Below are 27,942 nucleotides of genomic sequence, written 5' to 3' on the forward strand. Positions count from 1 at the left end.
GTCGACCACTTCTTCCCTGGCGGATTCTGCAGGCTGGGGCATAATAGGCTTCAAGAACCAGGCACTGCAACAGTCACATTGGGCTCCCACGCCAGTGCGCCTCTAGAACAGTCACAGGTGGGGCTAAAACACTGTATACCCGGTTCTCCATCCACCTTGGTTGTCTTGAAGTCTAGCGGTAACTGAGACAGGTCGGCTCCCTGGACATAGGTTTCTTGCAGGCAGGGGCACATTAATGCAAGGACATCTACTCCTGGCGTGCGCCAGGGCACATACACATTAGGTTGTACCCCCTGACAGTCCATCTCATCCTCGGAGGAAGGATAATCCATTTCTGCAACAGTGCCCTCCTCCTCCTGGTGAACAGAAGTGGCTGATGACTGCTCAAAACACTCTCTCCCCCTGGTGGACTCTAGAGGAGGGGCGCTTTCTATCAAGGAGTGGTTCGGGCTCTGCACTGCGTCACTCATTCGAAGGGGGTGGGGCTTAGGTTTTCCCGCCGATCCCGTACAGTTTTCTGCAAGGTCATTCTGCACCTCGAGCGCGGCACCACGTGCACACTGCCGACCTGGGGAAAGTTGCCATGGCGCTGGGTCAGAGTATACTAAATGGTAGCCCTCAGGGGGGCACCCGGGCATAAACAACGCGGACGGTGCCTCTGACAGGCATATATCCCCTGAGTATGTCACCACAAAAAGCAGCGAGCTCCACGTGGATGTGGGGTCTTGATCTATATCTACAAGAATGGCGTACTGCCACCCGGGGACTTTATGCATAGGCTCATAGATCTCCTCCTCTGATATATTGGAGGGAATGACTTCTAAGGCCACCACACGGCGGGGACTTAGATCTAACCTCAAGGCCCAGGCGAGGACCTTGTGTCCGGACTTTACAGACATTGTGGACAATTGACAAAAAAAATGGAACAGGGCACCCCAGGTCTATCTTAGCAGCGCCTCCAATTGTAACGGGTATTCCCCCATACAATCGCATATAATGTGTGTGTGTGGGGAACTTAGTGTTACCAGGTGTGGTGCTTTACCTGTTAGGCTCACAGGAGGGCTGAACTTCCGCCACGGGGAACCTGGGGCAATTATAATAGGAGTAACCCTGTACTCGGTGCAGCGCCTCCACCTGCGATGGTTCCCAGCAGAGCAGGAATTGTTCCTCGCAGGACACATATATATCACTCCACACAACGTATGTAAACAATCAATGACTTTACTTGCAGCAACCATAAGCAGATGCACGTATATCAACAGGTGTCCCTCCCTAGAGGAGACACTAACAACCGCGTCGCGCAGGACGCTACCTTCCCTCACGAACCCCACCGGATGATCCCACCCGGTGTCCAGTAACTCCACACAGTATTACCCCACCCTTCAAGTGAGATGTGTATGTGTGACTGCGCAGCCACTATGTCCCGTGTGAATTTGAGAGGACTCGTTGGTGCACTTGTGGATTACCTGCCAGACACTCCGGTGCCCAGGCCTGCCAAGGGACTTCACAAAGGATCCGAAGGCTGATGTCGGCTGAATGCAGGAGCTACAGTCCGGGGCGATCCCACCCGGATGGCTACTGCAACGACAGCGAAGGTCTGAGCCCAAACCTCTGGATGGACGCGCAGCTTCTGCTGTGTCCCTAACTGGCTCTAGAAAGTAAGTGGCAGCATCCCTAACCTGAGGGCTGTCCCTGACACAACTCACTCTACTGGGTGACTCAGGGCTAGCTGGGGCCTTGGGGGCTGCTGGCCTAGTGCAGGGAGTCACTGACTCCTGCACCCTACCTCCTTCCCCTAGCTGCTCCTGGCTTTTTCCCTCTTCTGCCCCGCATATGCACGATCGCACCGCATGCGCGCGCACCCACAATGGTGGCCCCCTCTAACCGGGTACGCCGCCGAGCCTCCTAAGGCTCTCACCGCTCCCTGCTCCGGCCCCCACCTTTGGAAGCAGCCGGCGGGTCCGTCACTGGCTCCGGCGGCACCACGACCGCACTGCTCCAAAGGAGAGGGTCTCTAGGAACCACTGGGGACCAGGGCTACAATAATAATATGAATCAAAATCTTACAGCCTCCTTGTATTTGCGAAGGACTCCCAGCCATCAATTTAATGTCTGGTTTATATCAGCATTTTGGCAGTTCTGCCCCATTGTATTCCCATGCTTCCTGGGCCTTTGTCCAGTTTCCTATGCTGGTTATAAGCATGCCCATGTTTGGGCATGTTGCCCTATGACTTCAGGTCCACAGCACCCCGGTAATTGAATTACTATACATGGGTCTTTTAAGTAAAAAAAGTAAAACAGAGCATAACTCTCATGGTGTAGTAAAACAAATATAATGCTAATATGCAACAGGTAAGTTATTCACGTACATCAGAGTAAATTCAAACAAGCATCCTCTCAATGGGCAGTTTACCATACTGGAATCGGCGCCTCTTGCATCTTGAGCGCAATGTAAGGATACTTCCACACTGACAGCCATGGCCAATTACACTTGCTGAGTTCAGGCGGCAACTAATGACTACACTGGTAGCATCACAAGAATTGTGACTAACCGGTGAACAGTCAAAAGATAACCGCAAGCATAAGCAGCAGAAACAGTGTTTCTGGAGTCTTAAGTATGCAGCGCTTGCACTCTATTCCTATGTGTTTTGTAGATATAGGGCCTCATGCAGTAAGCGACGATTATGTGAAATCGGCAAGCTTATCGATTAGTCATGTTATTGGCGTTTTTCCCTCTCCGTATGCAGTAAGTGCCGAATACATTCAAAATCAACCAGAAAACAAATCCGCCCACTCTCACGATGATGAGCCGATCACACACAGGTGTATCGGCGTGCGTGGCGGGGTGCTGTTAGGTTGCACAATCACAAATCTTGCTGAATCAGGCGAAACAAGCATGTTTTTGATTGCGCGCCATATTTAAAGGCAACGTGTACTGCTAATCATTCTCTGTGTTGTTGGGAGTGAGAGAGAGAGAGACGCACAGAGCTGGACGATTGAACATTTGCATATTGACTGAGAGACTTGTTGTGTATTGGGTGAGCTTTGTCCTTTGTTGTTTTGTTTACATCTTTGTCTTGTTTTATATGTGGAAGTGGGTCGTGTGATTGCCTGTACATTTCTTGTCTGTTTTTTGTGAGTGCTGGAAGTATGCCCGCAAAGCGTGGGAAGAGTGATGCTGGTGGGAGTGGGAGTGCTACTCGTGCGAGTACGCGTCGGAGTGAACGTTCTGTTCAGGGGAGTGATGTTGCTGGTGCACCGAGTGGTGTTGCTGGGAGTGGGAGTGCTGTTGTTGGGAGTGGGAGTGCTGGTGCTGCGAGTGGTGTTGCTGGGAGTGGGAGTGCTGTTGTTGGGAGTGGGAGTGCTGTTGTTGGGAGTGGGAGTGCTGTTGCTGTGAGTGGGAGTGCTGGTGCTGGGAGTGGGAGTGCTGTTGCTGTGAGTGGGAGTGCTGGTGCTGGGAGTGCTGGTGCTAGGAGTGTGAGTGCTGGTGCTAGGAGTGTGAGTGCTGGTGCTAGGAGTGGGAGTGCTGGTGCTAGGAGTGGGAGTGCTGGTGCTGGGAGTGCTGCTGGTGGCGCAGTTGCTGATGGGGTGTCTGGTGGTGGCGTGCTTGCTGGTGGCCAGCTTTTGGAGGCTCTTCCATTGGAAGAAGGAGAGTCCAGTCAGCACCAGCCAAGCTCTGACCCTAAACCTGCTCGGAAAAAACGTGTGGAGAAGCCACGTAATCCTCGCTTCAATGACCAGGAAAATAGGGCTCTTGTCACTGGCATTCTGGAGCACTATGACAGTCTCTATGGACATTTAGTAGGTAAGTGTAACTTTACATTTATTATTCAAATACATGTGATCCTAGGTCATCTGAGTTTTGTTCATATGCAAATATGGGTACACAATATCTTTCTATGTTCATTAGTGTGGAAACACAGCTTTTTATCATGCCTTACAAGGACAAATAAACACAGGCGGTCAATTTGCCAGAACTGCATACAATATGAATGCAACCTTGCTTACATGTATAGGTTTAGTAGTCAATGCTCATGTGCTGCACATATTACACATAAAACAGCATGTTTGCTATCTCTTGGAACAGCTAGCAGTGTAGGAAACTGGTGCTTATATTATTATTAATTTACCTCATATCTTTTATATGTTTTTCAAGGGCGGACAAGTGCAGCAAGCAAAAAAGAAATGTGGGACACAATAGTCATTGGTGTCAATGCCTGTGGGAATAGTGTCAGGGACAAGTATCATTGTCGGAAAAGATTTGATGATATTAGGTCCAAATTGAAAAAGAAAATACAAGACCAACGCGTGCATGCTACTGGCACTGGAGGTGGGCCCACACCACAACGTCTCATATTGACTCCATTGGAGGAGCTGCTTCGGCCAAAATTACTTACCGTCGTCGTGGAAGGCTTGGCTGGTGACCGTGACATTGGAATTTATCCGTCACAATTTCCAGCAGGTGATAAATATTACTGTACTAGGCGTGTCGTTGCTTACAGTTATTTTGCATATTTACACTGCTTTTTATACTGTCTTCACAATATAAGCATACCTGCATCTATATATGTATATGGCTGATTCTGTATATATATATCTCAAAATAGACATATATGTAGTAGTCCTACTAAAATCAGTAACTAATATAGCACGTGCCATTGCGTGCTCATTTACATGTGAATTCCCAAAATGCATAGCTGCAGTGGAAGCAATTGATGGTGGGCGAAGATGGGGAACAACAGGGTAGTACACGTGTAACACATGTTCATGAGAAATTATTAGTAGCTACAGGTACAGAACAGAAATATGTATCATATTATTGTGTATTTTATTGATTTTACTCCGACAAACATGACATTACTGCCTATTTTAAGCATGCATCAAAGAAATTGCATGTAACGGCCTACAAACATCACTGGCACTAACACATCTATAGTTGCTTATGAAAAGGTCCATTTTTGCTTTATGTCATATACAGACAGCATAATGAGGCACACGTATCATATGTTATGTCATTGTTTTCATAACTTAAACACTGCAGATGACTACTTAGCTCATCTACCATTGTGTTAAAGCAGCTGCAATTAATATCTCATCACAGCATACACTTCAACAGAGGGGGTGGGGTTCAGCACACACACTAATTACAGCCTCATTTCACGGTCAACTTAGTTCACACCATTTGCACCTGTTTCAAGTCATTGAAAGGTGTGGCTGATTAGGCTTTTTGGGGAAGGGAATACCTTTCTTACAACCTGAATAGCACAACTGAAGTTAATCACACTCATTTGAAAGCTTAACTCTAGCTACTAAATGCCCCAACAACTCATTACTTATCAAAGCGTACGTCACACATTAGTTCACTCATATCTATAGTTGAACTACTATGAAAGACACATTATCACACACTGCATGTGTTGTCTTGTTGAGTCACAGCCACATTCAGGTGTGCCACATCTTCGATTAATGTACCACACATATCCTCTACCAAAAACAACACTTTTTGCAATATGACCACCTTCATGATAACCATTGTGAATGGTCATCTCATGATAGTTATGTACATTATGATACTGATATCACTACACAACATATGATTTTTATGTACTCATTTAATCTATTTATCCTCACGCATTACTGCAGAAACATAGTATGTTGTATGTTAGGGAACTCAAAAATTCTAAGTACACAGGCATGTACAGTGTTATTACAACTATTTATGTTCACTTTCACACACATTTTCGGTTAAGGAACTGATGTTGTTAGTTAATCATAAATACAGAACATACAATAAGTGTTTGTTCAATATTTACACATGTAAATGTAAAACTTATGTTATTGTTATATATAGTTGCCCCTGGAGGACATGTGTCACCTGAGATGGAACAAGTGTCTTCACCTGGGTCAGCCAGCTCAACACTACTAGAAGGTGAGTGTATCATTTGCTGGCCATATAATATGTGCTCTTCTATATGTTATGTTGTCATGTGCATTATTTGTTTTGCACATCTTCTTTAAATAGGATTACTTAGTGTCAGTGAAAATTAAGTGTAAGGCAACATGTATTGTGTTAGTGATGTTAATTATCATGTAGGACTTCTGAGTTTAGAGCAACTTTTCATTCATTCATATTTCATACTGAGTCCAAACATTATTCGTAAGTCAAGGTAGTTTTTAATGAGGTTATAAAACGTATGCTAACATGTTAGGTGTTACTTAGGACATAGTACAATTACATAGTAACACAGCATACATTAACATGCCATTTAATAATGTGTACATTTCTTTTTAGAACATCATGGTGATGAGGATGATGAGTATGATGAGGATGACGCCACAGAAGAGACTGAAATACAATCATGTGACCATGAAGAGGTGCCAATAGAAACTGTTGTACCGCCAAATCGTCCATCAACTTCCACATACGATGCAATTGTAGCTTCAGAGGGAAAAATAGTGGACGCAGAAAATCGTCGCCATTCAGACATGATGACAGTGCTGGAAAGGATGATTGGACTGCAGGAAGAAACAGTATCACAATTGGCACATCTCCACAGAGTCTTCATTGAAGTGCCTAAACAGTTGCAAAAAATCAACACCTCATTCGAAGCATTAGTTGTTCAGCAAACACAAGCTAATTACTGGAGAATGACTAATGTACCACAATTCAACACCTCCCAGCCAGGATCTGTTCATGCAGGTCAGTTTTCACCACATTCATCTGATATTCATTCACCAGGCCCAAATGTTACCGGTCAAGTAGCAGACATTGCTGTGCAGGTTCCTGATGACATCCTACCGCTGCCATCTGTACAAATTCAGCAGCAGACACCTACAAAGGAGGCGACAAAAACAAAACAAGACACACATGAAACAGACCAACCATCACTTGTGCAGTGTCTACCAACTTGCTCACATGTGTCACTGGGCACAAGCCCTGTCCGTGAACAGTCACTACCCAAAAGCCCTGTAGGTGAGTCGCTGCCCAAAAGCCCTGTAGGTGAATCGCTGCCCAAAAGCCCTGTAGGTGAGTCGCTGCCCAAAAGCCCTGTAGGTGAATCGCTGCCCAAAAGCCCTGTAGGTGAATCACTGCCCACAAGCCCTGTAGGTGAGTCACTGGCCACAAGCCCTGTAGGTGAGTCACTGGCCACAAGCCCCGTAGGTGAACAGTCACTGGCCACAAGCCCTGCCCGTGAAGTGCCAGAGGCCACTCAAAGTGGCTCTGTTGTGCCTAAAGTTGGTGGCAAAAGAAAAAGGAAAATTCAAGAGACAACAAGCAGGCCTGTTACTCGCTCGCAAAAGGAACAAAAAAAATAAATGTTATAATTCAGAAAATATGTCTTTGGCCTTGTTTTGTTGACTTCAGATTATCTAATTACTATTGTATGTATGCTGAAGACTGTGTTGTTTCCAAACTTTCAACTATGTTCTTGTACACGTGAAGTTTTGGAAATGTTAACACTCATAATTAATTGTGTTATAAATATTTATGTTGTAATCGTCTGTTCAGTAATGGTCCACCAGGAGCCAGTTGCTAAGTTTAGAGAAGCTGCCATTGACTTTGCAGCAAAACATTGCATTTGGGTGTGTTAATTGATGTAAGAATTGCATATGCATATTAGTCACATGCAATTATTAAAACACCTAAGTAAGTGCAAACATCTTTCTTGTACGTGTACAGCAGGATTATGTGTAAATTATTACTTACCTTTGCCTTGCTTGGCCATTGTAATTTTGTCCTTTAATCAGTTGTGTGTTCGTTTCTATAACATCTCAGAATGTATAATAATATATATACACACACACACACACACACACTGAGTGAGTGTGAGTGTGAGTGTGAGTGTTTGAGTGTGTATATATATATATGTATATATGTGTATATATATATATGTATATATGTGTATATATATATGTATATATGTGTATATATATATGTATATATGTATATATATATGTATATATGTGTATATATATATGTATATATGTGTGTATATATATATATGTATATATGTGTGTATATATATATATATATATATATATATATATATATATATATATATATATATATATATATATATATATATATATATACTGGTATACACAAACTAATACACTTCATGCTTCCTTGTGAAAGCACACTATTTTAATAATACAGGCCTAATGTTTGAGAAATATCCTAAGTATGAGACTCTAACAGTATTGTGCTTAAACAAATGTTTATTACTTAATTCAATCATGTTTCTCACCATTTAAATAGGTTTCATACAAGGTATACTTAATGCCATCAATGTTGTGTGTACTCCTGCAATATAAAAAAAAATAAAATATTATATATAAATATATATATATTTTTATAAGAGATATATTTATATATATATATATATATATATATATATATATATATATATATATATATATATATATATATATATATACACACGTATTTAAACTCATGCAGACAGGGAGTTAACCAGACTTTCACATACACACAGAAATGTAAGCGGGGAAAAAACATTTCTTTTTGCAGGTGTGTTTTTACTGATATGCCTGGCTAAGAAATATTTTCACACACTGGTCTTTGTTAGTTTTCAAAAAAACACTATGTGAACGCATTCACAGTCTAGGGATGTTTTTCACAAACGAGATAAAAGAAGGAGAAATGTTTCTCCCACAGTCCCATATCACGAACCACAACTGTTAACCCAATTAGACAAACAAATCCAATTGGCGTTTGAAATAAGGAGTCAAAGTAGTTACTTTTGTTGACCTTGACAAGGAAAAACAGGAGTTTGTTAGCCATTCAGCACATTCATTTTGATGAGCAAATAACACAGACCTGCACACAGCTTTTGTGCTACTCAGACATGGCTGATGAATTCGTTAACAATATTAATCCCCTTTTAGGGTATAAGTACATGATCTGTGAAGCCATCTTGAACAGTCGCGGACAGAAAGCAAGCACACGCCAAATCGATGATTTCATTCGAGCAAAATATCCTTATTACCAAGACCGTAAGCATGCACGGAATTTTAATTCCTCAATAAGATTCACTTTATCAAGTAATGACTTTTTTGAACGTGACCAGGATAAGCTACAACACACCTATGGTTTCTGGAAGATTGCCCCGGAAAAACAATTTCTCCTGAAAGACGGCACTTATATTGTCGTGAAAGGCATATTTATTCCTAATGGCAATAGCAATGTATCCGCTACTACTGATCCCTTTGAATCGATACGTGCTGCAATATCTGCAGCCTCCATTCCTGAAACCCACATTGTACAAGAACAAAAGTACTATGATTATGTACCAAGCCTTTCAGCTGAAATTGCATTGGAATGGGAACCGGAAGAAATGAACCTACCTCCCGACCAATTATTTGAAGAAAGCAGTGGCGATTCCTATGAGCGCATCCTGGAGGAGATATGTGCCATACTGGATTCAGCGGTTGGGTTAAGCGTGGATGAAAATGGCTTGCATTTCTGGAGCGACCAGTTGCAGCCAGGCGAAGAGTTAATTCTAGAAGAATGGTAAATATAACAATCGTTATGCGTTGACTCTGCGTTTAAATTTTTTTTTTTTTTGTAACCACCATTTTCACTTTCAATGCGTGGATACAGCGTAACATTGCAGACTGCATAACATGTAGCGATCACAAACAAATTGTTTCCTAATACAATATAGTAGGACCTGAAAGAGTAGTACACATTGCTGACGGAATAAATATACGTACTTTCCTATCCCTTTAAACATATTAGCAACATTTTACCATTACTCTAACACATACCTGTTTTGTTATCATGCAACATCTACAACATTGAAAACCGGGTCCACCACGTATGACGTGGGACCCTTGTCATGGGCCAAGGCGTCCTTAAAAAGGATTAGTGATGTAAGTCCCGCCCCCAAGCGACGTGCGCGCCTCAAAGCCTATTGGCTGTCATGTTTTGTTATAGTAACGGTAACTGCAGTGTGTGATGCGTGCGGCTCAGTGTTTGTAGGCGTACCCTGGGCGTTAGCCGAATGTTAATTGAGTGGGAGGAGTGTTAGCGTGCGTTTCACGCTGGCTTAACATGACGTCACACGTATTGCATTTGCGCATTGTGTTATCGGCCGTGCTTTCTGTCCAAACACGTCTGTTTAAAAAGAATACAGATGTACTCGTTTAGAACGAATGTAGTTTCATATTCATTGTATTTGAAATAAAGATTTTATGTTTAATGGTATTTTCAAGATGTATTGAACGCACAACGTACGCTTTGTTTTGCGCATGCGCTAACAGTTAGTGCAGCCAAGCGTGAAGTGCGTGCGCACACTAAGATGTGCGCGCACATTTTTCAGTATACAGGCAACGTTCACATCATATACATAGTTATGCCTGCTACAAATTTAAAGAAACATTACATACTGATGTACACTTGTAGTTCTAACATATAAGTGAGTGACGTGTGTATGTACACAATCATATAGAGCTGTGTAATGCGTTGTCACGGATACATATATAGTAAGGTGCCATATTTGACCATCATATGTTTGCTGTATTTCAGAGATGTCGGGGAAGATACAATCGGATCAATGTATGATTTCAGAAGAGTCTACCTTTATATGAGATGATTGTGAGGAGGAGCCACCGACTACTATACTACATATGGAACTAATTTTATATTGCTTGCAGCGCTTATTAACAAACAATTAAAAATGTGATACCCTTATGCCTATATTGCATAAGCACTTAATTAACATAATGATGTTGCAAAAGAGTGCCTCATGAATTTTTATTGAGTGTTCTTTAATGACTACTAACATTTTATGACATGGTGTGTTTTATATATAACAACCATTCCCACTCTGCTAACACATTTGTGTATTCTAATATGTAATGGAACGTATGACTGTCGAAACTATGTAACAATAATAATAATAATATGAGCATGTTCATGTATAGGGCTGCTAGTTGTACGCAGCGATTTACAGACACATGTTTCAGCCTGAGGTCCCTGGCCCGTGGAACGTACAAATGTTTTTTTGCCGCATGAGGCACAGGGAGATAAAGTGACTTGGCCAAGGTCACAAGGAGCCCACACCGGGAATTGAACCAGACTCCCCTGCTTCAAACTATCAGTGCCAGTGTGTGTCTTTACTCAGTGAGCCACTCCTTCTCCCAATGTAAAGGACACTTACAACCAAGTAGCCATTTATTTTTAAAATCTCTTGTTACATGGGTATGTAGATAAAATGGTTTGGGACTGTAGCAAATAATGTTAGTGGCCAGATGTTATGGTCCCCTCCAATGCATGATGTTCTGAATATGACATCACCATCATGTTATGAAGTACGTTTCTGTGTATATTTCATTAACCTAACTAACTATAGTTTACTGTGTTTATTAATCGTTTAGAAATACATAGTATAGTCAATATGATGATATAAGCTACCATAATAAAGCTGGTGTTATCATTTGTCGGTGTTATACATGGATCCTACACCAATTGATAGAGACACAAACAGTTGTCTTAAAAAGTGTGTCTATGCTAGTGATGAATGTGCTCCCGTAAGTAAACAAATAAGTACAGTTATCCCCTTTTCTCCAACCACCTCTATATTACATTAATGGAAATTATAAGGAAACATACATAAAATGTGATGAAATGTGAGTAATCATTTTGTAATACAATGCACATGAAAGCTCAAGAGTAGCTAAATGCATATACATGATACAGAAAGTACATATATGTAACATTTGTGTTTAAACCAATATGTTGGGTTTTTAGTTCCAATAATTATAGGAAGATTGAGGTAGGCACATCTTATGAGAGATGTCAGCAAATATACATACCATGATCAGTCATACTGGAGATATACCTATAATGCAAAGGAACAATATATAAATTGCAAACATTGACATGCCATCTTCAGTACCGTAAACAACACAGCAAAGTGTGTATTTGGTGTTAAATGTACAACACCATGTATATTTCATGACATTCAAAATGTAAATCAGCCTGGTGTACACATCATATGGATGTACATGTTACACTGCACCAATAACATTGTATGTAAGCATACTAGAAGCATGAATGATTATGGGCATAATATGTGTTTTGTCTTAGCATAAGGAATAACACAATGCTACAATATTATTGCTTTGTTACCCAAGTTGTATTCACATACACACAACTAAAGTACAATTGAAGAGGGATTATATAACCTGTGCAACAATAACATACCGGTGCCACATCCCTTTGTGCACACAGCAGAGAAAAGAAAGGTGTGCAACCCATATTCATCTGTGTCCTAACAGAAGGTTATATAAAGAAACATTATTGTTAATATAACATAATTAAACTATAAAAGTAGTACTAGGAACATATGAGTTTGTACTTACAAGAAAAAAATGAATTGATGAGATTCTGTCGTGTCTGGCCACCACTGGCTGTTTGTTCATTTTCAGCAGCTACATGGGTGGGATGCTCGTCTACCAAAGCCTCAGCTAGGTCTGACTGTACATTGTGCCTGAGTGCAACATTGTGCAAAATGCAACAGGCAAGGATAATATCAGACACTTTTTGAGGCTTGTATAGAAGAGCCCCACCAGTTCTGTCCAGACACCTAAACCTGGTCTTGAGTAGGCCAAATGTCCTCTCTATAACAGATCTTGTAGATATATGGGCTGCATTGTACCTGTCCTCTGCTTCAGTTTGAGGGTTTAGCACCGGAGTCAAGAGCCACGGCCTAATTCCGTATCCTGAGTCACCTATAATGAATGGAGCACACATAAGCTGACATTAGTGATCAAATTGTACAATGCCAACATTCCTAAATCAACATGTGTTTTGTGTTAGAACATGTAAATATGTACTCACCCAGCAGCCAACCAGGTTCAAAATGTCCCTCTTCGAACGCATGGAAGACTGAAGAGTTCCTCAGGATAGAGGAATCGTGACTGGAACCAGGGAACTTGGGTACCACATGCATTATCCTCATCGTGGCATCACATACCACCTGTACATTGAGTGAATGGTAGTGCTTCCGATTGCGGTACACATGCTCACTCTGACTAGGTGCAATCAAAGCAACATGTGTGCAATCGATTGCACCCAGCACACATGGTATCCCTGCTATATTATAAAAGCCAGTCCTGACTTCCAGCCACTCTGTCGCCTCTGTAGGAAAATGAATATAATTCCTAGCGCGTCTATTGAGTGCATAGAGAAACTGGGTCAAGGCCCGCGAGAATGTAGATTGCGAGACCCCGCCCACTATGCCCACAGTTGTCTGGTATGACGCGGAAGCAAGATAATGTAATGAGCACAGCATTTTAACAAGCCCAGGGACTGCACGACCTCTGGCTGTGAAAAAATCTAAATCCCCCCTTATCTCCTCATAAAGAGCTAAGATTGCTGCTGAACTCAAACGATAGCGACTTACAATCTCCTCCTCACTCATCCCATCTAACAGGGTTCTCTCCCTGTACAGACGCGGACGAGGCACAAGTTGTCTCCTCTGTCTTCTCCTCTGATCTCCTGTCCCTCTACCTGTCCCTCGGCCTGTCCCTCTCCCTGTCCCTGTCGTATCCGCGTCACTGTCACTGTCCCTCGGTGTGTCCCTCCCTTGCCCTATATGATTGTCTTCATCATCAAGCATGTCATAGAAAAGAATGTTCCTCCGTCTCCTAAACATTCGCAACATTTTGAAATGAGTAGCTGTGAATGAGCAGGTAATGTGCGTCCTTTAAATAGGTATGTGATGATGTCAGGTGACATAGTAAAATGCAAGGTGTTACATTAACATAATAAAGTACTTCTGTGGCAAGCTGTGTGCACTTGTTGTTCTAAGTATTTGTTGTGTGTATTCTGCAGGGAATGATGATATTTGGCAATGATGTGACGTGAAGCTTTGTACAAAGATTGCTTGCAAATAAATAGTTGCATGTGCAATGCATGTAACACTTGTGAACGCAAGAGTCAGTCATGTAATGAGACAAAAAGGCTGAGATTGACGTGGGAAAAGTTTTGTGTAACATGTGTAATTATCCATGTTATTGTGACATGTTGGCAACAATGAATAGTCGTGTGCATATGCATGCATTTGTGTAAGGAGGATAGTTGGTATAGAATGAGTTTACAAGGTGTCCCAATGATGAATTACTGTACATGTGTGTATAAGTTAGGTTGAAGTGCTTGTAATGCAACGGTTACAATGTAAACATGCAATGTGATTGAGCGTCCAATAAGTGACGTCATGAAAATAGGGAGGACCCAAAAGTATATGTAAACATGAGAAGACAGATGTACATGAACGTTTAAAGATGCGTGTCACATTACAAGCATTGTGTAATGTAAAGGAAGATGAATATACTGTGTATGAGTGACATGTGTGACATGTGTGACATCATGTAAATAATTGTCGCTGAGTTGAGTAAAATGTGTGATATGATGTGAGGTTCTCCTTTAAGAGTGTAGTATAGTATTTTCCCTTGCCACATCATCACATGATGAGTAATGTGACCCGCAAATGCTGCAAACATGTAAAAGTCGAATGTTATGCAAATAAGACACATCAGCTGTGACACAATGCAGGGAATGCCCCCACACTGTAATGCAAATCCCCCTTGTATTGTGAGCAATGAAACGTAAACAGTACTATACTGTTATACGTCCCCGCTCCATTGACTTCCATTGATGTACAGAAGATGTTTTTTTTCTAAGTGCCGTTCCGGCAGCCTTAGCGATCGTTCTCCCGTCCAAACTGCCAACTTTAGTTGGCGGGAGAAATCGGCCATAACATCTCAATTTCGTAGTGCCGATCAGCCCCGATAAGCTGTTTTTTTTTGTTGAATCCAGCCGATTTAAAAAAGTGGCGATCAGTGTCGAAAACAGGCTTATCGGCAGGCGACTGGCCATAACCAAATTATCGGCTCCGAAACCTGGCGATATGAAGCACTTATCGGCGCTTACTGAATCTCAAACCCAATTTTGGCTATAACATGGCCATATTTCCCTTATCAACGCTTACTGCATGAGGCCCATAATCTAGTACTTCAGGAAATGCTGGTTGTTCATTTGAGTGCATTATATATATCCCATGGGTTCTTGCGATTGGATGAGCAAGGGGGGTGTGCCCAACCAACCACAATAAGCAACCCACAGCTGATCTAATCTTAGAACATGATAGTTAGAAACATATACATTTTAATACAATAAATCTGCAGGAAATTTATACATAATCATTCAAAACTATTGAAACAATATTTAAAAATAAACATAAGTATAGCTGCAAAAGATAATCTATATCCCAAGCTCTAGAATGAAAAAAAAAGGTTCATTATTCACAACACAAAAAAAAATTGCTGATATTTTACAACTCATTAATGAGTACAGTTCATGGCTTGGGAAAATCAGATCATGATTGTTTGAGAACAGATTGAAAAATATTTATAAGTCAAGTCTAAACGTGACTAGTGGAAACTAAATGGTTATGGTTGCACAGATTACATAAAAATATGTGAGACATATTGATATTAATAATTTTTTTAGAAAATTAATCAATTAAAATGTATTAAATTAAAATTTAACTTTTGAAATAAAAGGTTCCTAAAGGAATACAGAGGAAATGGACAAGAATCATAGTACCACAGTGTCACGGGGGACTCCTGGAGCAGGTAGGACATTGATGGTCGGAACATCAGGGAAGGCAAGAATGGTCGGGGTCATGGACTGAGGACGGTGACAAGATGGCTGGCAAGGATTGTCAGGGTGACAAGCAGGGTTTGGTGGCTGGCAACAAGCAGTTTCGTCAGGGTCCAGGCAGGGGTTGGTGGCAGGCAGCAAGCAGTTTCGTCAGGGTCCAGGCACGGGTCGGTGGCAGGCGGCAAGCAGGATCATCGGGGTCCAGGCAGGGGTCGGCAACAGGAAGGCAGGAGCACAGAAGGGGAGCTGGAACTGGGCAGGGGAGCAGGAACTGAGACCAGGGACTCACAAGCAGTAAACAGACAGGGGAGAAGCCAGTACGTAGACAAGGACATTTAATAAGTAATCAAGACTCCACACGGAACAGAAACAAAAGCATGAGCATGGGCATACGCATAAGGAGTCAGGACACAAAACAAAGCCTTTTAGCTTTGAATCTCTTGCTCCAACATCATCTTTTCAGACTCCAATTTAGCACTAAGGGACTCATGCAGTAAGCATTCATAAGCCACTTATCGGCCACTTAACGGCCAAAATGCCTACTGCTATTCTGTAAGCGTCGTTAAGCAAGCAATAAATGCCTGAATCGACAAAAAACTTTTGAACAAACCCAAATCGCCAACTGAGCGCGATAAGCCACTTATCTACGCTTTTCTGAATGTTCATAAACTCGCGCAATTCTAGTAGCAGCGAGTAGGTTATCGACGTCTATCACCGCTCTAGAATGGCAATTTTCTCCCCAAATCCAAATGCCAGGAAAAGGTGGCAAGTTGGTGGGGAGAAGCTGGCAATGAGCGGCGCTAAGCGGAGAGACGGGACTTAGAAAAAATCAGGCCCTTCTACTGCCTCGGATTGATCCCGGAGGTCTCCGGAGCTGATACCCATTAATACCCGCACCAGGGTTCCCCGGCATGCATTTGATGCAGGAAAAAGGCATTTACAGCAACTTCATTAACTTAGCGGCTAACCGCTAAGGCAATTAAGCAGTTTTCCACCCGTGCCAGGCTTATTGTGGGTAGTGGGGGTGGTTTAAGGGGGTATTTGGCCCTTGATAAGTGTTTAGACCTTGCGGGGGGATTGCGGGTGGACTTACCACATTCATAACCTTCACGGTTAATACTGCTAAGGTAATGAAGGGGTTAACCCCCCCTCCCCGCTACCCCCTCATAATTCATTGTTGTTTTATTATTTAATTGCTTTGATTGGATAATGCTTTAATTAATTAATTATTGAGCTGGTTAGTGCTTTTATTAATTGCATTAGCTGGCTAGTGTTTTGAATTATTGAATGGTGTTGTTTCAATGTTTTTTAGTGTTTTATTATTGTGTGTTTTGTGCATTAATATATTTTGATTATGGTGCCCATTGAGTGCTATAGTGGCTTATCATGCCCATATTATTATGGTACATATTATATGGGTACAGGGTGGGTATAGTGGGTTCGAGGTGGGTGTTTAAGCCTCCCGGGTGGGTAGCGGGGCAGGGTGGGTTAACACCTTAATTACTATAGCGGTTATTAACCGCTAAGGTGATTAAGGGGTTAGGAGAAATTAGATTGTATTTATTGGTCCTGGATTTAGTCCATCAGGTCCTCAAAGTTGGGAGGATTTGTGGTAGAGATTGCACAGCAAATCCTGGCCACCAGAGGGGGGTGTGAGTGTGAGGTTCTTCGCAAGAATTTTCGGATTCTATAGTCATCTAGGTCGGTCTTCCGAATGACCTTTTTGTTGACCAGTGTCCGTAAAATCATCTGTAGTCGACGCAGGAAATCGGATAATTCTTCTCCCCCCGTCTACTGGAGGGCAAAGAACTGTACTAATAAAGCACTCACTTGGATCGTCCTTCAGCCCATAGGCCTTGGTTAGAGCATGTGTCAGATCTTTAGCCTCAGCTTCTTCATGAGTTTCAAGATACAATTGTTATAATTTGGAGGCTGGTGGCCGTAGACACTCAACTATTCTTTGCCTCTTGACCGCATCCGTGCACGACCATTCGGGCAGAACATAAACTGCATGATCGCGCCATTTTTCAAAGCTTATTCCCCGTGCGGTGAGGGGCGCAGTCCAGAGAAGGCCTTCAACTTGCGGTAGGGTTGCACCGGGGCCAGCTTTTCTATCTTGTCAGTTAGTTGCTGCAGGGCTCCTGTGAATAACTGCGGGCCATCTGTACTGCTGGCAAAGGGGTGGCTTGCTTTGGACCTCCAACTGCTAACCTGCATCTGGCTAGAGATCTCTGGGGAGGAAGCAGATGAAGACAACCGACATTCGGCCACGCTGGGATGGACTCTAAGCGTTTCAGTTTGCGCGCAGCGTTTGGAGTATATGAGCGGGCTTCCCCCTGGTGGAGCTTCGGAAAGTGGCAGAAATTGTGGCGCAGTGTCCGTTTGGACATCCTTTTTTTTTTTCAACATTCATTTTTATTTGTGGAAATCAGATCTACAGAAACGCACCACCCATGGGCGTACATTACAGTCAGTCCACTTTTTTGTGTTAAACAGCTATCGACACTAACAGCACCAGACGAACCACATAAAGGGACTTAAGACAAGACGTACGCGACTTACAGGACTGGGGGGGGGACACATATGGTGGGGGGAGAGGGAGGGGGTGATCTTGCGAGGCTCTGGAGGAGGGTCTAAGCGACCTCGAGTGGCTGGGTATTCTCTCTAATGTACCTGCTGCTCAGTGTAACTGTTGGGTGGCTCTAATTAACGTGTCCCTACGTCCGTGTCCAGTCTATCCCATCCAAGGAGAACGCATTTTCGTATTATTAGTGCAAAATTGAGGCGGCGTCCAACCCTGGGATGTTGGTTTGTTCTAGCCATGGGTCCCAGACTTTAAGAAATTTGGTGCCAGAGTCGTTGACCCAACTCGTCAACTGTTCCATCTGGCAAACGTGCCAAATTCGGTTCCTAATTTTGGGGATAATTGGGATCTCATTCTGCTTCCACAATGCTGCAATCTCGCACCGGGTGGCGGTTGCGAAATGCATGACCAATTTGTGTGTCATTCTAAACATGTCCTGGGGCCGCCTGCCCAAAAGGAACAGCCACGGGTCCAGGGGGATCTCTAAATCAAGAATCCCTTGCAGCCAGTCTCGAATTTTTTCCCAAATCTGGGCCACCCTTGGGCACGACCACAGCATGTGTTTAAGGTCAGCTAATTCCCCGCACTGTTTAGGGCAGAGCGGCGAATAACCCCTGACAAATTTAGATAATTTAGCTGGGGTATGGTACCACCGCATAAGGACCTTATATGCGTTCTCCTTCAATGTGACACATTTTGAGCTTTTCGCAGCCGCTTGCAATATGTAGTCCCATTCTTTGTCCTCTAAAGTATCCCCTTGCTCTGTCTCCCATTGTCGCATGTATCGTAGTCGGGGGTTGTCCACTTGAGCCGGACAGACTTCCTCCCTGTACATTCGAGAAGTCAGTCCCCTTTTGTCCGTTGGATTAGAACACAGCTGTTCAAAATTAGTTCGTGCGGGACGAACGGGGAATTTGTTATAAAATGCCCTGACCTGGAGGAATCTAAATAACTCTACATTTGGTAATTTTGATTCGTCTTTTAGCATATCGAACGTCTTGATAGATCTTGCACCCTCCAGATCCTTTAATCGATTGTACCCTGCTTGCGTCCATTTTATAAATTTATCGCCTACCAGCCCCGGAGCAAAATCCGGATTGCCCCATAGGGGGGTCATTAGTGTTTGAGGTGAGGTTAGATTAGCTTTCAATTTGGATGTCTCCCACACCGCCAAGGAGTTCGCCACAGCGCAGAGCGGTGTCCCAATGCCTTTTTTGCATTGTTTTGGTAGCCAGATCAAATCATGGAGTGCCACTGGCGCACAACATTCCCTTTCCAGCTCTGTCCATCTTCTGTTTGTGGGGTCCGCCTGCCATTGAATGATTTGGCTTAATTGTGCCGCTTTATAATACGCCATCAAGCAAGGTACCGAGAGTCCTCCTTTTACTACTGGTTTTGTCAGTAGGCTTTTTGCAATTCGTGGGCGTTTTTTATTCCAAATAAATTGGATGATGTGAGCTTGAAGGGCTTGGATCTCAGATTTAACTAATGGTATTGGTAGGGTCTGAAACAGATATAACATCTTGGGCAGTAAATTCATCTTCACGCTATGAATTCTGCCGAACCATGATATCCCGTAACCCGCCCAAACCCTGAGATCCTCCTTGAGCTTCTTCATCATCTTGGGGAAATTTGCCTTATATAAAGTATTATAATCCCTGGTGATATATACCCCTAGATATTTAATAGCGGAGGATTGCCACTTAAAATTGAAGTTTAGTTCTAATAATTTTTCAATTGGTTTTGGCAAATTGATGTTGAGCGCCTCAGACTTGGCCTGGTTAATTTTAAACCCTGAAACCATGCCAAAGGTGCCCAAGATCTTAAAGACATTGGGCAGGGTTGTCAGCGGTTTAGAGATAGTTAGAATCACGTCGTCGCTTTTTGATGCTGCCCCCCCATTTGGATTCCTGTTATATTAGGGCTTAATCTAATGTGGGCTGCGAGGGGTTCGATACAGAGGGCAAAAAGTAATGGGGACAGCGGGCAACCCTGACGAGTCCCACTCCGAATATTAAATAGCTCAGAAGGGAAACCCTGGTGCCGTACTCTCGCTGTGGGTCCTGAGTATAGGGCCATTATTGCCTCTAGAAGGCGGCCTCCAAACCCAAACACCCCCAGCGTCTCTCGGAGGTAAGACCAATCGATACGATCGAATGCCTTCTCGGCATCCAGACTCAACACCATGGACGGAATGTGTTTCTTTTTTGCCAAATCTATCAGATCAATTATCCGTCTGGTGTTATCTGCTGCCTGTCTGCCTGCAATAAAGCCTACTTGATCCGGGTGTATCAGGCCCGGAAGGATTCCCTGAAGAAGTAGTTAATACTACGAAACGCGTTGGATGTAACATTCTATTGCCTTATATCTGCCTATATTGGCCTTTGTCTATACACTGGCCTGTCCTGTTTTTATTCCATCCTGTGTGCTGTTTTGGACACTTATGAGAGACTTTGTAAGACTTTTCAAACTTCCCTATTGAATCCACCACTGCTGTGGAGACAGTGACGTCACTACACGGCGTCCCGCGACGGAGCGGCATCGTGGCACGCTGAGGGCACCCCAGTGAGCTGCGGTCCTACCTCTGTGCAGAGGATATACCTGCTGAGGTATAGGAGCAGCTCCATATCAGCCAGGAAGCCGGAGCGATTTCACCGAGCCCCTATAGCAGCTGCTGAACCTGGCTGCATGAAGGGAAATCCCCATGGGAGTGAAAGACTGACGTCCTGCCCCAGAATCAACCAAGCTGCATCAGCAGAGGGAAACAAGCACCTGAATCTACAGCCAACAGCTGCCGAGTGGTAAACAGTGTGATACACACTACATGCCTTTTACCAATCTCTTTCATGTACGCAGATATATTACCCCCTTTTTAATCTGATAATACATTGTTGAATTTACTTCACTATTTGGCGTTGTGCGCTGTTTTCTTTTGTTTCCATTCTCTTAGTGTGTGTGGGGTGCTGAGCCACCCCTGCGTTTACAGCTGCAGACGCCCTTATCCCCAACACGGTTATGTGGCATTTATTATTTAATGCATAATTAATTCACTGTGGGATTTGTGGTTCAATTTTTTATTAATTTTTCTTCACTTATTTGATGGTATAGTCACTGCACTGTGTTTATTTCTATATTTATACTTAATAGGTAGTTAGGTAGTAGCGCACAGTTTTGTTTTTTGTTTTTACTGTCCCGGAAGGACACTACCCACCCTGTTTGCTAATAATTTGGAAAAGATTTTTATGTCCGAATTAATCAGGGAGAATGGCCGGTAGCTCTTGTAGTCTGCCGGGTCCTTACCAGGTTTGTGGATCACCGAAATAGACGCCTGGAGCATCTGGGTCGGGAAGGGCTCCCCCTCCAGGATCCCGTTAAATAATTTCAGAAGATGAGGGGCTAGGGTCTTACAAAATTTTTTGTAGTACAAATTAGAGTATCCATCAGGACCTGGGGCCTTGGCTGGTTTGAGGGACTTAATTACCTCTGTAATCTCTTCCAGGGTGAAATCTCCCTGTAGGGCCTCCTTCTCAACCCTGCCCAGGGTCGGAAGCTGCGCCTCAGACAGAAACCTTTTTAAGGTAGCTGAGGTTTTTTGGTTATGGGTAATCTTATCTCCATCATATAGTGTAGCATAATATTTCCGAAATGCTTCCACTATCTGTCTCGGATCGGAGGTAAGGGCACCCTGCTGCATTCTAATTGCCGCTATCCGGAAGTTTGGAAGCTTGTTTCGGAGCTTGTTGGCTAGCAAGGTATCTGGCTTGTTGGCTTTTTCATAAAATCTGTGCTTGGACCAAGCTAACTCCTTCTCGGCCTGGGATGATAACACTAAATTAAGGGCCGCCTTAGTATCTATCAATTCTTGCCACGTGTTTTGTTTTTTGTCTGCGGAATGCTGTGCAGTGAGGAGTATTAATTTCGCCTGCAGCTCTTGTATTTTAGACGCTTTCTCTCGTTTCCGCTTACCAGCTATGTTCATAAAGAATCCCCTGAGAGTGGCCTTATGGGCTTCCCAGAGCGTGGCCTGCGACTGCACGCTTCCCTTATTTTCTCTAAAGAAGTCCTTTATCCGGTCTCGTATCGCCCTTTCGGTAGCGGGGGCCTTAAGAAGAAGCTCGTTAAGCTTCCAGTTTGCTCCGGGTCTGTTTAGCCCTACTATCGTGCACCTCAGCTCTATAGGTGCATGGTCGGACCACGAGATCTCGTGGATCTCTGTATGGCCTACCACTGGAACCACTCTGTTTGACACTAGGAAGTAGTCTATTCGGCTATATCTGTCATGGGGGTGTGAGTAAAAAGTATATTCTCGGGTCACTGGGTGTTGTTCTCTCCATACATCTGTCAACTGACAATCCTGAAGGCCATTGCGTAGGGTTAGTATGTCCTGTCTGTGGGCTGTGTTAAGTTGGGTGCATCTGTCCAGGTCGGGGTCCAATGTGCGGTTTAGGTCTCCCGCGAGGAAGATATTTCCCTTAGCCATTTTATGTAATATGGCAAAAAATTGCTCAAAAAAAGTGGGGTTTTGTTCACACGGGGCATATACTGACGCTAAAGTTACCTGTTGGCTTTGTATTGTGCCCGTTAAGATTAGGAATCTACCTTGTACACTACCGACACACTTTATTAAAGTGTGGCCGGTTCCGCAAGCCGGGAGATTTCCCGGCTTGCTAGTGGCTGCCCCTCGGCGTGCCGCGCGTCACCGACACGCGGTCACGCGTCATCGGGAGCCTGCGCCCCCTGCACGCGCGTCCAGGGCTCCCCGAGGGAGCCCTGGTGTCCCGCGATGTGGGGGACGGCGGCAGGGGGTTCCGGGGGACCCGGCGGACCCGGCAGCGGGAGGGAGAGCGCCCCGATCGGAGGGCGCTCTTCCGCTGCTTCGGCGCGCGCCCGGCACCCTACGGCGCGCACCAGTTTACTGCTGCGGCCGAGAACGGGCAAATGCTCGAATAAACTCGGCCGCAGCAGTAGGTCAGAGTATTGTTTGTCTATGGTCAGGGCAAGCCTGTTATGTGTGATTATTGCCACGCCCCTTTTTTTGACATTCGCAGATGCTAGATGAAATGTTTTATAGCTCTTGTCTAGAAATTTTGGGTGGTTTATGCGGGAAAAATGAGTTTCCTGTAGGAAAATAATGTCGGCCTTCCGACGGTTATATTCCCTAAAGGCAATTCTCCGTTTAGCGGGACTGTTGAACCCCTTCACATTATGTGAAATCATAATAATATCATTACTCATCTGAGCGGTATATCGTGGACAATCTACGTAACAGCTGTTGTTGGACGAGTTGGAATCTTGTCTCCTGTTGTCTCCCTCGCCGACCAGTCTCCCGCCTTTCTCTCTCCGGAGTCAAAGCGTTTGTATCTGGGATTGAAATCCAGGGGGGGATGACACAGAAGGGGGGTGGGGAGGGGAACATATAGACAAACAACAAAGAAAAAACAGATATCAAAACATTGGTCACTTGACATTGGTACCCGTACCGCAGTCCAGTGATCCTTGCCCCTGGGTAATCGGCGGGGGGGGTTTCCCGCACTCCCTCTTGGCGTCCCTCCCCCTTCCATGCCGCCCAACCCTCCCAAGGGACTTTGTCGGTACCCACTAGCCTAATCCCGGCCAGTCCCGACTCGGAGCACATGTGGAGATCAGGGCAGGTCTATACCCCACCGCCCCTCTCCGGTTGCTTTACATTATCCATGAATAAACGAATAACTTCAACTTTAACTATAACTAGTAACCCCGAGTTGCACCTCGCCCCCAGACTCTTGCGCTGCCCTCTGTCTTTCCCTCCCCACTCCTCCTTCGACCTATGAGGACCTCTTGCCACCTCTTAGCTAACTCAGCTTCCACTGGCTCGACCCTCCCCTTCTTCTTTGCCGTCCTATTCAAGCGTGTGCTGTACCGCAATCCCCATAGGTATTATGCTCGTCTGCAGATGGCTTCCGTGAGCTCCCTGTTTTCCCCTAGCTACCCCTCTCTTCTCTCCTTTCTTATGTCTACCTCTGTGTTCCGCCGCTACTGGGCTCCTCCTACCATCTCTCCTCCTCCCGCATCTCCTCCTTAAACTTACCGCGTCCTACAACTTGCCTCCTCCCCCTACATTCGCCCATACCCTTCTTATTTTCACCTACTTTACCTTCTTGACCACTTCCTCTGCTTCACCTACTCCTCCCCTTCTGTGTACACTTCCCCCCTCTTTTCCTTTCCCTTACGCTCACGACTCTGAACTCTTCCTATCACTTACAATCACCTCCCCCTATCATCTCATTACTTCTGCCTACTCTTTCTCCTCTCTTCCTGACTTCCACTCGCTACCAGCTACTCTACCTACTCACCGTCTGATTACTCCTGCCCCTCTTACTCCCCTTGCTAATTAACTATAAGGGCCCGCTCTCTATTTAATTGACTTTTTCTCCCCCACCCTCCGTCTAACTGCTGCTGAGCCGCTCTTGCTTTCGGCTCGTTTAGCTGCAGTCCTGCCTCCTCTCCGCGGCTGCGCTCCTCTCTCCGGTCCGCTCCCTCCGCAGTGTGCTGTCAGTCTCCACTGCCGTTCTGCTGTCGCTGCAGGAACCGCGTCGACTTCCGTGCGCTGTGCCCTTGGTTGATCCTCCTTATTCTGCCCCACCCAAGATGGCCGCCTTTGGGGACGCCCCTTCCTGTGACGTCTCTCCTCCTCCGCCATTTTGGATTAGGCGGTCCCTCGAGGAAGACACAGCCGAAGTCGCTCCTCCTGCCTGGTCTGTTTTCCCGCTTGGTGAGATCTTCCTGCCCTCTCCTCTTCCGCGTCCTGCGTTCCAAGCTTGGAGACCTGCCATCGCTACCCCGGCCGCCATAACTGGACCACAAGGTGAGCGGGAATTCTTAATGTCTTATTTCCCCCCCCCCCTCCTCCTCAGGGCTCAGTGCCGTGTAGATTATTGCAGGTGACTGTCCTCTACCGGTCCCATGTCGTGGGGAGCACCGGTATATATAGAGTTTATCAGCATATTCGCTGGGGCTGGTGCAGCATCAAAAACGAGAAACTTTGGAAACTTTTGCAACTTGGGGGTTTTATTTAACTGTAACAAATGGGTAGTCTCCACCTTAGGCGTTCCCTCCTCTGGCTGGGCTTCCTACTGTGTTCCACGCTGGACCCATTGCCGGAGCTTCAAGCTCCTCAGTGGTAGCGCTGGGTGCTGTTCCGAGCCCAAGTTTCTGGAGGAATTTGTTCCCTTCCTCTGGAGCTTTTAGGTGTATAGGACGACCATTTCGGATCACCACGAGGCCGAAGGGGAACGTCCACCGGTATCGGACCGCTTTCTCCCTTAGCACCCTGGTAATAGGCCACAGGTCCCTCCGTCTAGCCAGCGTGGTGGGTGACAGATCTTGGTACACCGCGATCTTGGCTCCCTCAAACTCCATGAAGGGAGTATTTCTTGATTTTTGCAGGATCTCTTCTCGTGTGCGGTAATGATGTAAACGCACTATAATGTCCCTGGGGAGTTCGCTGGGCTGGGGCCGAGAGCGCAGTGCCCGGTGGTACCGGTCCATCAAGAGCTTATCCTTTGGGGACTCTGGGCAGATATGCTCCATCCAGCGCCCCACAAACTCCTCACAGTCCACTATGTCCTCAGGGATTCCGCGAAGGCGCACATTGTTGCGGCGATCTCTGTTTTTGGCGTCCTCTTGCCGGTCTCGCAATTCATTAATCTGGGACTGTAGATCCGCCGTTGTTTTAGTGCCTTTTTGGATCGCTTTGGAGTTTGTGTCGACCCTCACTTCCAACTCCTGTGTCCGGGTCCCCAGACCTCCCACCTCTTTGGCCAAGGCTCTTATCTTTGCTTGCAGAACATCTTTTAAATCTTGGTAGAGCCGCTCAATATCGCAGCGTCTGACCGGTAAAAGCCCCTGGTCATCTGGGTTCCCTTCCCCCTCCGACTTGGAGCCTGTTCTGAATGCGGGGGCCATTGCTGAGGCCGCCCTGCGGGATCGACTTTCGCCAAAATACTCCGGCAAACCCCTCTTTCCTGGGGTTTTCGTCGACTTCTTCGACATCCTGGGGTTATTGTGCAGCGTTTGTGCTTTTTTGGTTTAATTTGGATCAGTTATTCGTTCTTTGTGCGTATTTATGTTGGAGAGGGGCACAGAGCTACAGGATTATGCATCCATGCTCTCCAACCTCGCGCATGCGCTCTCCTTGGACATCCTTTTGACAGTCAATTAACAGTGTACTCCACTGATTGGATGCATCCCATTGGATGTCTATGATATTGGCTTTAGCAAACCCTGGTTTCTGTCTCAGGGTGGCGCACAGGTCAGGCAAGGGTAGGGATGCCGGAACCTGGCTGATGGCCATCACATAGCTGGGCGGCACGTGGCATCTTAGGACCCACTTGTGAACACTGTGGCTTGAGGGTAAGGACATTTTCCTAGTGGATGAGAATAGCTTAAATTTAAATAGGGCACCCCATGTCTGGATCTCAGCAGTGCCTCCAAGTGTAGCCCCCTCTCCCCCTGTGTCAGGGCAACTATGTGTGCTGCTATATCTGTGTGGCAAACAGGAGGCCTAATCCTCTGCCACTGAAGAGAGAGGTGTATGTATATCTACTACTAAACAGCGCCTGAGAAGGATCCTCACATAGTAGGATAACCCCTCCCAAGACAATATGCCGAGTAATACACACACAGAGTATGGGAAACAGTATTTACTGGGAGGTAATAAACAATGACATCACTAGGAACAGTAATAGACATATATGTATACCAACCCGCGGAATATCCCCACAGTACTTGGTTGCAGGGGCACCAGTATCCCAGGGTCCAGACCCCAATGGCCTTTACCACCCCCTAGTGTGAGATAGCGCTGCCCACGTGATTGTGGTGCACTTATGCGGATACCTTCCTGGGCGCTCCAGACCCCGGTTGTAGCTGAACAACAGTCAACAGGCAGTCGGCTCCAACGACGTCTTCTGCCTCCACGTGGGGTGGTCTCAAGCAGTAGCGTCCAACCATAGACAGTCTCTGAACTTAGGTGGTCTGATCCCAGACCACAAGTTATGCATCACCGCGTGGCATAGACGCTGTGTCCCTGATTCTGCACAACACAGGAAAAAGGGCCCCTAACGATGGACTTCCCAATACAGCTGCAGGTGCTTACTGGGAATCGGCAACTAACTGGGGCCTGCATGGGAAAACTGGCCAAGTCCCAGGGCTAATGGCACCTGGGACCTTACTCCCTTTTCTGTACCTTGCTCCCAACTCACCAACTGCCCTAACTGTCCTAACTGTTATCACTGTTCTAACTGTTATAAATGCAGAAGCGCTATTGGCTGCCTGACAACATGTGGTCTGCAGCCCCTGAGGCTGCTGGGACTTGTAGTTCCCAGTGGATCTATGGGTGTAGTGGCCTCTGCTGGCTCACAATCTCCCTGCAGCAACCACACAGCCGCCCCCCTCACGCATTCTGGAGGTAAGAAGGGGACCTGGCAGCATAGTTTACCCACTGTATGATAGAAAGCTGGAAATAATTTATTCAGGGAGGAGCACCTATTGTACCTAGATTCATTGTTTTGCCTTTGAATGTTTTTAGCATATTATTTTTAGTTCAGTGTTAACATTTGCATTTTGGTAACCATGTAGTTGTTGTTGTTTCTACCAATCATACTGTACACGTAATATCAGGTTGCAACAA

General features: G+C 45.1%; 2 protein-coding genes across 2 annotated transcripts in view; both read left to right on the plus strand.

Moving 5' to 3' along the window:
• GALR1 (galanin receptor 1) overlaps positions 1-27,942 on the plus strand; it is a 248,512-nt gene that overhangs the window by 163,880 nt on the left and 56,690 nt on the right. The window lies entirely within an intron of this gene.
• LOC142488839 (uncharacterized) lies at positions 584-7,317 on the plus strand. Its single transcript, XM_075589178.1, has 3 exons — positions 584-593; positions 5,852-5,929; positions 6,293-7,317. Exons 1-3 carry the CDS (start codon positions 584-586, stop codon positions 7,315-7,317), a joined length of 1,113 nt encoding a protein of 370 aa, XP_075445293.1.

Source organism: Ascaphus truei, chromosome 2 (genome assembly GCF_040206685.1).
Source record: "Ascaphus truei isolate aAscTru1 chromosome 2, aAscTru1.hap1, whole genome shotgun sequence".
Classification (NCBI taxonomy): Eukaryota; Metazoa; Chordata; class Amphibia; order Anura; family Ascaphidae; genus Ascaphus; species Ascaphus truei.

What these genes read in the sequence shown, in the direction of transcription:
- LOC142488839 (XM_075589178.1), top strand. An exon ending in CAGCTCAACACTACTAGAAG is followed by an intron (nt 5,930 to 6,292) that starts GTGAGTGTATCA and finishes ATTTCTTTTTAG; the next exon opens with AACATCATGGTGATGAGGAT.